This window comes from Ixodes scapularis, unplaced genomic scaffold (genome assembly GCF_016920785.2).
Source record: "Ixodes scapularis isolate PalLabHiFi unplaced genomic scaffold, ASM1692078v2 PGA_scaffold1__304_contigs__length_218370807, whole genome shotgun sequence".
NCBI classification, from domain to species: Eukaryota; Metazoa; Arthropoda; class Arachnida; order Ixodida; family Ixodidae; genus Ixodes; species Ixodes scapularis.
In genome coordinates, this window is record NW_024609846.1 from 15559350 (window position 1) to 15572788 (window position 13439).

Below are 13439 nucleotides of genomic sequence, written 5' to 3' on the forward strand. Positions count from 1 at the left end.
CGCGCCACGAAGTTGTGATTATGTGACGTCAATCCCAAAAGGTTCTCATTGGCTAAGAGTGTGATTGACAGCTTAGATCGTGGTTGTTAAACCTTTGTTATATGTTGCAATTTCCTTTTGAGCGGCCTATTTTTACGTTTAAAGAATAACCCATGTGATGAGAGCTATTATTCTTTACAAAAGGTTTACGAGACGGGCACTTCCGTTTGGATTCATACAAACAAAAGCTTCGCCATTCTTTCATGGCCGCCGAAGTCTCTGCTCCCGCCTGTCTCGCCTACCTCGACTAATCGTTTCGCCAAAGTGATCAGTGTTTCGTCGTTTCGTGCTGACCCAGGTGCTTGAGTGAGACTTCTTGAAGTGAAGTAGTGTGTGTTTAGCAGCTGTCGCAGGTGTTAGTGATAGGAAGCGACGCGGGGTTTTGGCTTTCATAGCGCGGTTCTTTCGTTTTTCTCTTTGCTTGCTTAGCGTGCTTTTTTTTTTGTTTGTTTGTTTGTTTGCGCGTGCAAATGCTGACTTTTCGGAGATGTCAGATGCGTGATCCCGACAGTGAGCCTTCCAGCAGCCATGTCGCCCCAAAAGGAATGCTATTTGGCTGGAGGCAATCGAGCGTTCGCGTAGCGACCGACGTGTCTAGTTACGTTCTCGTCATCGCTCTGGAGGCCGTCGAGATTCGCCCCGTGTGCACCTAACGTCCGCGACTAGACACAAAATAAAAAAGCGCTATGTCCACTACGGAAAAATGGTCTCAGTTCATGCATCTGTAGGCAGGTACGAAATCGTGCCCAAATTTATTCATACCGCACGATGCAACACGTCGCTGTGCAAACGCAGTCCAACACGAAGCATAAAAACGGCAGATTTAGAACAACAATTCGGAGTCCATTGTTCAATTAAAACGACGTAATTTTGTTGAAAACGCCCGCAGCTTTTTACTCACGGTATGCGTCGGGAAACTTCCACATTTTGAAACAGAACGAGGCAGATTTACTTTTAAAAACGCTCCCAGCGTCCTCCCGGACCAGTTTGACTGGATCAGCTGACGACGACGGGACTTAACTGGTTGAACGTCAACCCCACAACAACCAATTTGCGCTCCGTGTTAGCACCGCATTACACACACCACGAACATTTCAGCTCTGTCGCATCGTTGTGTTGCACCAAACAGAACGAGATCGCCGAAAAAACGCAGCAATTTCGTAAACCTTGGCTTGTGGTTGCGCACTCGTGGATTCTGTGACTCCCTTCGCTTTCAAAGCGCGCACGACGATTACGAACGATACTTTCCGTCTTCCGGGAACATCACAGGGGCACTTCTCCGGTCACGTCTTCGCTACATGTGCTCGCAAACCATAGAGTAATATACACAAGGTAAAGAGCGGACACTGCCATAGGCCCCAGCGGCCCAGATAGACCAGTGACAGGTAGCGCTCCTAGCGGGCGGTAGGAAGTGTAATCTGATTCCGTTTCCGGTCAAGTTAGTTTCGGTTTCGGTTTGGGCGTTTCTGCCCCGGTTCTCCGGTACCCTTCTCTCTCTCTTTCCTCCCCGCCTCGCTCGGCTCTCGGGAGCTCCTTGACTCCCAAAGCCGCTGTGTTTTTTTTTTTTTTGTTTTTTTAATACTGACGCACTTTTGCTTTATTTTTTACGATAGAGTGCGTGCAAAATGTATCAAACAATATTTCATTTTACTTCACAAAGCATAAGTATATATATTTCTTGTTCTTTTTCTATTGTAAAGCATTGAAGTTACACAATCGCCGCATTGACTCCTGGCTGGTGGAGCATTGTGGGGTCAACAACAGTAAGTGGTTCGAACACATTTTATTGGACCACATTCATGTATACATGATTTACTTCAGAAGCTCTGTATGTTTTATACGAAAGAGATCGATACTCACAAAAATAAATTAATATGAAGGACTTCGGCATATCGTACACTTCGTAATAGATTCTTAACGGAACCAAGTTAACAAAACCTTTCCACGGAGAACATGCTGTATGATACATTCACTTTCACGCCGACTCGGGTACGGGAAGTAAGTGCAAAAATAAATAAGACATCGCTATCATTACCAGTCATAAGAGTATAATAACAGTGCGAAGCACACGCCGGATAGTACAAATTCCCGATTTCCGGCAAATATAAAAAAACACCAATTTGCATAGCCTCAAGCCATTACCAAACAAAGAGAACTCTATTCGAAATCTGACAAGATTCAACGTCCCTAAACATTTCCCGAAATTGTTCAGAAAAGAAATATGGCTTCAGAAAAAAGCGGCTAAAAGACTATGGACAGTGGATACAAAAGTGGATACATTTTCTTTCAAATATTTTTAGCCTCTATACACTATTTTCTATCACAATTTTGTAGAAAGTGGACAAATATTTTTGTTAGCGAGCCGTGATACGCATTCGCTGGAAAAAGGGGAAACAAATATTTGGAGAGCAAGCTGCACCGCCCACTTAAGCACTTTTTGTTTTTGGTTTGGCAACCGCCTCTGTTAATACACTATTAACAGTTAAACCTGTCTCGTTCTTATTAACCACTGAAGTGTGCAACCGAACTTTGTCCAAATTCCGGTTAAGAAATCAAACATGTCAACACAAGCGTATTCTGCAAAACAACTTTAAAAACCCTTTGTGGTACTCCTCTGGGCAAAGGCTAAAACCACCCAGACCTCAAAGTGTGCTATACAAGGCGGCACAGACTCCTCGAACATGTGTCACACTCTCTATTATAGGAAGAAAGTCATTTTCTAGTTGCTGAATAAAATGAAAGGCAGCCTGTGATGGTACTACTAAGTTCCCGAAGAATTTTCCAGGCACGTGGTATGCTTTAGGAACAAGACAGTACTGGTGAGGCCTGGTCAAGTTATTAGACTCATCCGATAGCAGCTGAGAACAGCCACAGCTGTAAGTTGTCTGCTCAAGCAAAAGCTTGATCAAATAGCCCCAAACGTAATAAAAAAAGTGGACGAGTCATCAATTATGTTAGACCTGATGTCTGATGCCAGCTCAGAAATATCCTCTAGTGGCGGGAAGTTATCAATTGGAAGACATTCCACAATGTCTGAAATTAAACTTTCATGGTGCAAAGATATTCGCAACTCCTTTAGGAGGTCAGCCTTGTCATCCTCTACGTTTTCATTGTCCGACAGTTTGAACAGTTTCTTTATCCAGAGGTGTTTTAGTCCTGAGGTGAACTGATCCACATTTGGGTTTGTGTTGCAGCCCAGCATTTGTCGTATATAGCTCCAAAAACGTTCTCAAGTGTGTCTTGCTGCAGGCGTCGTGTAAGCAAGAACTTCAAGTCATGGCTGCTTGAAAGCTCATCACAGAGCATGAGGAAACTTTTTATAGTAACTTGCCACCCAATGATGGCTTATGGCTGCCTCCTACTTTGGAACTGCCATGCTGAAATCCATCCGAGTTACTGGTGGAAAAAATCAAGTATTTCAGATTCTCCCTTCAGATTGGCATGATGCAACTTCTGCCCTGTCTTCTTGAATTTTTTAGCTATTTAGACAGTCAAAAGGTATGCACATCCTATCACAGAAAAAGGCTGTAGCCATGGCTGCCTCAGGAAGTTCCTTGGCATAAACAAGGGATATGATTGCAAGAAAGAGCAGACCTGTGGGGACAATTTTCTTCCATGTTACAGAAAGGTTCTTGAAAAAATGTTTCTCTCTGTAAGTTTCGGAGCCAATTGCAGGCTCATCTCATGGATAGAACAATAAAGTTCAACAAAGAAGACCACTCAATGACCTCATTTCGAATGCAAAGTTTGTGGGCTTGGAGATTGCTCTTGGTTGTTTTGGGAAGGTGTGGAACATCAAAGACAGAGTAAACGTGTTCGTTGTGAACTTCAAGAAATGGCTTATTACCACACACACCAAGCTGATGTTTGAAGCCCCCTAACCACAGACCACAGCCTTTACTGTAAAGCTAACAGACTTAAAGGGGCGATGCACTGATATTTTTTATTTTGCGCAAATACCGCTTAGAACGAACCCCTGACGTTAATGATCTGCGAAATACCCGTTCGTTTTCACCACACGCAATCGAAGTCGCAGAAAAAAAAATAAAGAAAAACGAGCAGAGTTCACCCCTCAACTCGAAGCCATAACAAGCGGCCCCGTGATCTGGAGCCGATTATATGCCGCCAATGTTGATCATAGCCATGCGCTGGGGTTGGCAAGGCACAGGACACGCGCTGAGTTCAAGACATTGTTATGGTTCGGCTGTTGTCGTCATTGCAGCGATTGGACACAGGACACTACCCGAATGTTTCTCGAGCTATCGATTATCATGAGTCCAAATCGAGTGTCCACGCCATGCTCGGGTCCAATCTATGAGCCGTATTCAAATATCGTCACTGGGTGGTACTGCTACCGCCCAGCTACGTCATCAGGTTTTTCGAAGGAGAGATTGAATGAAAACACTCGGTTTTGTCCTCGAACTTGCAGCGCAACAAAGGAGTTTCTTGGTCAGTGGCGTTGCGTGCGAATATCCTTGAGTCCCACTAGTGCCAGTAAGCTTGTGTAAAGTGAAGACCATTCCCATTGAATATCGTTGCACCGCCCCTTTAAAGGAGCGGTGCAACGATATTCAATTGGAATGTTTTTCTCTCTACACGAGCTTACTGGCACACCTGGGACTCAAGGATACTCACGCGCAACGCCACTGGCCAAGAAACTACTTTGTTGCGGTGTAATTTCAAGGACAAAAGCGATCATTTTCATTCAATCTCTCCTTTGTAAAATTTGATGACGTAACTCGGGGATCGCAGCACACCCAAGTGACGATATTTGAATGCGGTTCATAGATTGGACCCGAGCATTGCGTGGGCACTCGACTTGGGCTCGTGATAATTGCTAGCTCGAGAAGCATTCGGGTAGTGACCCGTGTCCAATCGCTGCAACGACGACAACAGCCGAGCCATAACAATGTCTGGAACTCAGCGCGTGTCCTGCGCTTTGCCAACCCCAGCGCGTGGCTATGATCAACACTGGCGGCAAATAATCGGCTCCAGATCACGTGGCCGCTTGTTCTGGCTGCGAGTTGAGGGGGTGAACGCTGCTCGTTTTTCTTAAATTTTTTTCTGGGACTTCTATTGCGTGGGGGGAAAAACGAACGCGTGTTTCATAGGTCATTAACGTTAGGGATCCGTTTTAAGCGGTATTTGCGCAAAGTACAAAAATTGTTGCATCGCTCCTTTAAGCTCCCGAATGAGAGAAATGAGGAGACTGCGTTAAACAGAAGACGTTGTTGGAGTGTGCACAACAGTGTATGCAATGGGCTAAACGCACCTCCTGGAAATTTCAGACAGCATAACAACCAAGGCTCTATCTGCAATGTTAGAGGTTCGTTCAACACGGTCATCTGTAAACCCATGGACACTGTCGTGTGCTGGGTCGTAAGTTAAATTCTTTTTTTAAAACAATCTCATCGGAAATTAACATGCACACAGGTTCAAGTGCAGCCAGACAGCCCGGCAGAAAGAACAGCGCGAGAAGCTCGAACCGATCGGCTGCACGAATTCACGCCGAGCATGCCAGCACGCGGGCGGTCATGCGTCACCTTGATTGATGCAAAGTCGACCGAACATGATGCAGCAGAAAGCACAGCTGGACGGCACGCACGGCACAGACGAACGACGCAGGGACGAGCAAAGGCCATGCAGAATGATGCAGAAGCGACGGCGTGCAGGCAGGCAGGCCATGGCAGGCGCCATTCATCACGTGCTTTTTGTGGCGTATTTGATTTAAACTATTTAGCCGTTGTAAGTACTTTAAACAATTTTAAAGCATTGCCAACTAAAAAATAAATACTTTTCACAGAAAGAGTTTTAATTAATTTTAACCAAATTGCAGAAAAGCGCCACGTAGCGGAGGGTATGAAACGCACTATCTGGGCCGCGAATCGGCTCCTGTGTCCTCTCTTTACGTTTACTATATTACTCTATGCGCAAACCGCGTCAAACCAGAACAATACCGCGGCCTGGCGTAGTTGCCAGATCTTGCCGGAAGTCGAGACGCTGCGTCGTTCAACTCCGCAACGCAAGGAGAGGGAGGGGCGGGGCGTACTCCTCTTTCGTGGGGGTCGAAAGAGCGGGAGTTTCAAATGTGGAGAGGTTCTGACTCTACTAAATTACGTCCTGTGGCGTTAATATTGATAAAAAAAAAATCATTTTTTTCGCGGAACATTTGTTTTGTGACATGCTTGTCCCAATTAGGCTGTTTAAAAAAAAACTTTTTTTCTTTGCAGTTACCCTTTAAAGGAACGTCATATGAACACCATCTGAGACCTAAAGCGTCCTCCTGGTTGAATTAACTCACTAAAGAAAGCTGATCAGTACAAAAGTTTGGAAAAGACTCCATTGTACTCCGCCGAAGACTTACGCGTTTCACGTGACGTCAGCGTCTAGGGCGCACATGTGTTGCTCGTCTCAGCCACTGGGGGGCAGGACCGCGGGTGCACAGATGCGCTCCGATGACGCGTTCAAACTGAGCGGTTTTTCGGAGCGCCGTAAAATGCTCTCCCTGCAGTTGCCTAATACATTTCTAAAAAGAGTTGTTTTAGTAGCTTCGGATGATGCTTGTCAAGTTTCCCAGTTCAACCACATGTTTGTTTTCACTAACTAAAACATTAATGAATAAACTTTAGTTAATTATCTTGCTGATTAGTACGTTTTTGCAACTCTTAAAGTCCGCTAAGACCGGTGTTTGTTTCTTCAAAGAATTTTTTTTTTTTTTTTAATTTCCAACAGCTTATATTTAGGGGTTTTTTGATATATGATGAAGAGCGGTCCCCGATCGAAACGTCGTAATAAACTTCGTAGTAGTAACTCCGACAGGTACGCATCTTTGACTTATTTACTTTTCCAGGTCCATTGATGTATATTTACCTTACTTCACCTCTATATATATATGTATATACATATATATATATAGAGAGAGATAGATAGATAGAGAGATAGAGATAGATAGATAGAGAGATAGATAGAGAGAGATAGATAGATAGATAGATAAATTGAGAGATATATAGATAGAGAGTTAGAGAGATATGAGATAGATAGATAGATAGATAGATAGAGAAAGATAGATAGAGAGATAGAGAGAGAGAGAGAGATAGTTAGAGAGATAGATAGATAGAGAGAGAGAGAGAAAGAGAGAGATATAGAGATAGTTGGATAGATAGATAGATAGATAGATAGATAGATAGATAGATAGATAGATAGATAGATAGATAGATAGATAGATAGATAGATAGATAGATAGATAGATAGATAGATGTACCCCAGGTGTTTTTTTAAATTCACAGATTTGATTAAAAAAAGCCGGGAACGTTACACTCATGTGGTTTGTACAGGCGAGTTATACGACCTGGGGGGCATATTATAGGGGGTTAATTGTATCGATAAGTGGACTTATTTATTAATATTCGTTAATAATTTTACTTAATAAAAGTTGACTTATAGTTCATATTAGAAACTTCCTGAGCATCATCGAAAACCACCAAAACAACTTTTTTTAGAAGGATACAACGCCGGGGGAGCATTTTACGGCATTCTGCACAAACGCTTCTTTTGGACGCGTTTCTAGGTTTCGTTTTCTTATCGGACCGCATCTTTGCACCCGCGGTCCAGCCCCCCGGAGGTCGTGGCGCGAAGCCACGCCCTCGTCTCTCTAGTAGCATGGAGGGAAGTTTGGCGCACGTGTGTTACGCGTCTCAGCCACTGGGGAGCAGGACCGCGGGTGCAAAGATGAGCTCCGATGCCGCGTTCAAACTGAACGGTTTTTCGGAGCACCATAAAATGCCCTTCCTGCAGCTGCCTTATATGTTTCTAAAAAGAGTTGTTTTAGTAGCTTCGGATGATGCTTAGCAAGTTTCTCAGTTTAACCACATGTTTGTTTTCACTAACTAAAACATTAATGAATAAACTTTAGTTAATTATCTTACTGATTAGTACGTTTTTGCAGCTCTTCACGTCCACTAAGGGCGGTAGTTCGTTCCTTCACAGAGTTTTTTTTTAAATTTTGAATACCCTATATTTAGTGTTTTTTGATATATGATGAAGAGCGGTCCCCGCTCGAGACGTCGTAATAAACTTCGTATTAGTAACTCCGACAGTAAGCATCTTTGACTTTTTTTTTTCAGCCACTGGGGTGCAGGACCGCGGGCGCAGAGATGCGCTCCGATAAGTAATCGAAACCTAGAAACGCGTCCAAATTGAGCGTTTTTACGGAAGGCCCTAATATATTGCCCCTGCGTTATATCCTTCTAAAAGGAGTCGATTTAGTAGTTTTCGATGTCGCTGATCACGTTTCTAATTGGAAGACTATGTCCTATTTTTATACTTTTAAAAAGTTAATTTTGGATTTTTAATCAATTAGTTGGCCGATTATCACGATTAGCCCCCTATAGGAAGTATTCACTGGCGGCCATAACTGTGTGCGCGACTGCTGAGCGCGTGCAAAGGGCGAGCTTCCACAGTTCTTTTGCAACGTGCATTTCGCACTATCAAGACTGCCGGTCTTGGCAGCCTATTAATGTGAGCTTGTTCTGAGCATGCGTTCTAAACAGCACCCACAAATAGGGCGTCTAGGGAATACTCCCTATAGACTTCGTCAGCCTGGCCGTATAACTCACCTGCACAAATCGCATTAGTGTACCTTTCACGGCATTTTTAAACTAATCTGTAAAGTTAAAAAAAAACGAAAAAACATATGTATATATAGGGTGGTTCAAATCACCAGGCTCGATCTAAAATGGACCGTAAAAATCGACGCCTGCACGTAGCCATTTAAACTTTTTGTAAAAGGTCTATTTCACAGGTCTGTTTTTTTCTGATTAAATTAGAAAGCGTAGCTCTGTTTCTGTAAAACAATAAGGCCAAGAAACTTGCCAGGGTCTACGGCAGGCAGCAACGCAGACGACAGGGGTGCAGTAGCGGGGTGTGTTGGCGTTCGTATTGATAGATGGCGCTACCTCCTAATCGCGACGGCTCGAGACCACCGTGGTTTATAAAAATTAATATCATATTTTTGAAATGTACATTCGGTTAAAAAATGAATGTGAACAATAAAAGCAAAACTTAAAGTAAAAAAACGCGTCTGCATAACGGCGGCGCTTTTGCTGCCAACGGATTTTGTCTGCGTGTCGTCTGCTATCTTTCGCTGATCGGCTGCACCTTCAGACGCTGCTTCCGACGCCATCTATCAAAACGAACGGCAAACACACCCCGCTACTGGACTTAGTCGTCTGGGTCACCGCCCGCCGTAGACCCTGGCAAGTTTCTTGGTCCTATTTTTTTACTAAAAGAGAACTACGCTCTGTAATTTTACAAGAAAAAACCGACCTGTGAAATACACCTTTGACAAAAAGTTTAGGTGGCTACGTGCAGGAGTAGATTTTTACGGTCCATTTTAGGATCGAGCCTGGTGACTTGAACCACCCTATATATATACATAAGAGGACACGGAACACGACGAACGCTGCAATGCGATCGACCAGATAATATTCTGCAGGCGCGCGCCCGAGTAACCTCAGGCAACAGCGGTTCCGCCGTCCATACAGCGCAACTAAGGAGGCAAAAAGGGAGACAATTTGTATCGTTCCTATGGCACCTGGGCGCGTGCTCTTCCCGCTCAGACATAGCGTCCTCTATACACCTTTCCGAAAAACGCTCTAGGCAGTCGCCATGTTGCTGATGCTGATGCGGCTGGTGCAACTCTCGCGCCCTCTATCAGCTAGAAATGTTCTGCCGCTTGTTGGACTGTGAAACCACGCTCAGCGCGATTCTTTATATATGTTTTACGGTTTTGCATTCGACGTTTTCTCGCCCCTCTTGAAAGTTTCTACTTAATTTTTTATGCGTAATGCGTACCCCCTTTGTGTTATCTCCCACTGTGACAAATAGACAAAAAAAATTTGTTTGCTTTGTATATTTATACAACCTTGATGATAGACGCCTCAACGGGTGATCTGTCTTATACCTGTCGATGAGAAATTTAGCCAATCCAGTGCAACCGCTAACCTGGGGGTTCTAACGTGCATCACACAGCAGTGATTCCACGAGCGCGTTCTGGTACGGAACTCATCCAGATCGAAACGGGGGGGATTGAAACCAGAAGGTTCCCAGCTCAAGCTTTCGCTCCACGCTTCGAGCTGGGACGCGTTAGCCCACTCGGCCACTTAAAGCGTTAGCCCACTCGGCCAATAATTAAAGCTACCAATAGCTCTAAATAGCCACATATCGAACAGCCATCTGGTGGTGCCGCATGCAACCAAGACGAGGAGAGGGTTTCACCTTGCAGCTGCGGCGCGCGCGGTATCTATGCTTTATAGATATGTTACACGCGGACCACGCATACCCGTGACAGGAAATATCACAAAAGCCGGTTTGGTTACCATGACTGCAGAGGCAAAAGGATGTACAGAAATGGAAAGAATGAATCAAATACATACTCATCGCTACCAGCAATCGCACCCACACATCTTCGGCCGCCTCCCTATGCACTACCGCCGGATTCATGAATCGATTTCCGACGTGTATCGACTGAGGAGCGACCTCTACGTCTCCTACCACAATGGCCTCTTTTCAAAAGTTCTGCCAACAACATTGGCGGTCGCCATTGCTGGGACCCGAAACGTGTGATTGGATCCGAGTGCTCGCCGAACGATGACGCAGCCTTCGTGTCCAATACACGCACAGGGTATGTTGGCGAAGGCTGGCGGACAGGCGAAGGCGCGGCTTTGGGAAAGGGTCTATTACGATATGCTTGCGTTCTCCGTAGTGTGTGATGGTGTTGTAGGGGAGCATGGGGAAATGAATAAACACTGTTTTTTTTTCACCCGGAAAGCGACTTGTTAATGTATTTTTAAACAAATTTGAACGATCGCGTTTTAAACAACGCGTCCCATGTCCGATACCGTGCTTTCCGAACTAGTCCGCGGAATATATATATTCGAAAATTTCAGGTTTATAGGGGACTATCTCCGGATGCGTACAATAGAAGGATTGATTTTCGTTTTTTAAAGATCGTTCATTATGACGAATCATGACGGATTTTGTGAATTACGGAGTCGGTTAGTGATCGTTTATGTATAATACAACCTTCTTTTTGAACTAACAAAGCAGGCATTCTTTAAGGCGTGCTGTTAGGAGAGCTGTTTTTTTTTTACATATACTAAGCAATATACACTAAAGCGCCAAGGACAAGGACAAGCAAAAAACGTAGAGGACAAGCGCTGTACTCACAATTGAAGCTTAACTCAAAACCTACCTTCAACTCACAACTGACGTTTAACTCAGAACTGATGTTTCACTCACAACTCACGTTTGGGGCTGAACGCATGTAAGCGATTTTGCGATTGACGAGACTAGCGGCGGCGATAGCGACGAGAGTCAGCGACGAGCGACGAAGATTTCTCACTCTCTTTTGTCGCGTCGCTCGGTTTCTGGATTGCTAGAAAAAGTCGCTCATCTTCTTGGTCACTTGGTCCTGTTGCTTCCTTGCGGTTTCCCTCGTCGCTCGAGTGACCGTGCAGCAGCAAAGCGGGTCGCCGTCGCTTGTCTCGTCGCTCAACAAATCGCTTACATGCTGTTTATACTTTATACTCGCAACTGACGTCTTCTTCTAGGCACGAGGTGCGAACTATGAGCCGTGTGCACACCACGGTCTGGAAAATACGGCAGTACTTTCAATGGAAGTGTCACTGGCATTTCGTTTTTCCTGAGTTTTGTAAAACTGTTGATTATTGTTGACATAAAAAAACTGTTTTAGACTGCTTTGGGATTTATTTAATGAGAACCTTAAAGAATAGTATATCTAAAATTGCTTACGTCAGACAGTGAGCAGATGTCAACACATGTTGGGAGCTTATCAGCGCTCCACCGCAGCGGTGTCCGCTTGCACCTAAAATTTCAACCATCCATGGCCAAGCTCCAGGAGTCGCGTTTGTGCCGTTCAAAATGCGTTCGCTTATCACAGAGCCTGGCGTTGTTGTAACAAGTCCACAATTCTCTGCACGAAACAGATTTGAAACGTTCTATTGGTAATGGTTACGTGGTATTAGTAGGAGGTAACGCTTTACGGAGAGAAAATAGCCGAGCGACGCATTTAATTGCGATCCGGGATATAAAACACCGAGCTAGTAGAGTGGTTTTTAGATGAAAGTGTTCGACTCTTCATGGTTAACTATAATTAGTTGCACGAAGTACTTACTTGGAATTGTAGTGTCAGAACATAGACGAGATGCGGTCAGTACGCTGTGACTAGAATGATTAGCCAAAACCTTAGTACAAGAACAGAATAGAACGCAAGTGAAGTATTCACATTTTTAACCAGAGCAGGGAAACAGAACGGGACAACACTCTTCCCACTCCCCTGTTTTAAAATGTCAGTTTTTAAACATCTCGCCTGCACTCTTGTTTTAACTTTATTAAGTGAAGTGTAGAACTATAATGTCTTTGCAAACCAATTTGAATGACGAGACAAACGTTAGATCGCAACTGTTCACCCCATTAAACGTTTATTAATTTCTGTTTTTTTATTGTTCTTTTGGTCCCCACTCGTATTATTCTGGTGGAGGTGCGGGGTACCGATGTCCCTCCAGCGTACCCCCTCGAGGGAACGCAGGGCAAGTCTGAAGCAAGCCCATGACGACCCAACGAAGACACGACCAAGACCCGATTAAGTCGCCGGACTCAAGGCCAACACAAGGAACTGGGAAGTTTGCTACCCAGCACCTCCACCAGAATGTCACGGGTGGTGACAAAAAAAAAAAGGAATAAACAGGTATAAATAAACGGTTAATGGGGCGAACTTGTGCACGAAACAAAAAAGGGAGTAGAAGATAGCAACAAAGCGTCGCGGGCGTCGAAGTCGGCGTAACAGCAGGATCGAACGCTGGGCGAGACTGACACCGGCCCGCCACACGGAGCACCTTTTGTATCGGTGTGGGTTTCTGGAACATTTGGCCTAGAACGTTCGGCGCCTAGAACATTCGTAACACGATGAGACGAGAAAGTCCTCGAACATGCAAGAACGACGAGTAGAAAGAATAAATAAAAGAACATTCCGCTACCTTGACTGGAACCCAGATCTTTCACGCGACTGTTGAGCGCGGTAACCATTCGGCCACGGACGTTCTCGCTCAACTACGCGCGTGGCATTGTCTAATGTCATGCCTGTGTAAATGGGAATATTTGTAGACACACACTGATTGCAACGGCCGCTTCGACGGAATTCATTGAACCAAGAATGGTGTGAGCATATGCCTCAAGCCGCAGGAGGAGATGATTCTGCTAAAATGTAGTAATCAGTAATTTTTGTTGCAGCGGCTAGTTACCTCAGACTTTGCGTTTCAAAGCCAGTCTGTGAGTGACTGAATGGAAAGCGCTGAATAAACAAGGATGAAGAAGGGGACAGA

The 13439-nt window shown here is 44.6% G+C and overlaps 1 protein-coding gene across 1 annotated transcript in view; it reads right to left on the reverse strand.

Moving 5' to 3' along the window:
- The window catches only part of LOC121836174 (chymotrypsinogen A-like), a 40077-nt gene that overhangs the window by 16691 nt on the left and 9947 nt on the right, over window positions 1-13439 (reverse strand). The window contains exon 2 of the mRNA XM_042290995.1: window positions 11851-12031. Coding sequence (XP_042146929.1) covers window positions 11851-12031 — 181 coding nt within the window. The remainder of the gene's footprint in view (window positions 1-11850; window positions 12032-13439) is intronic.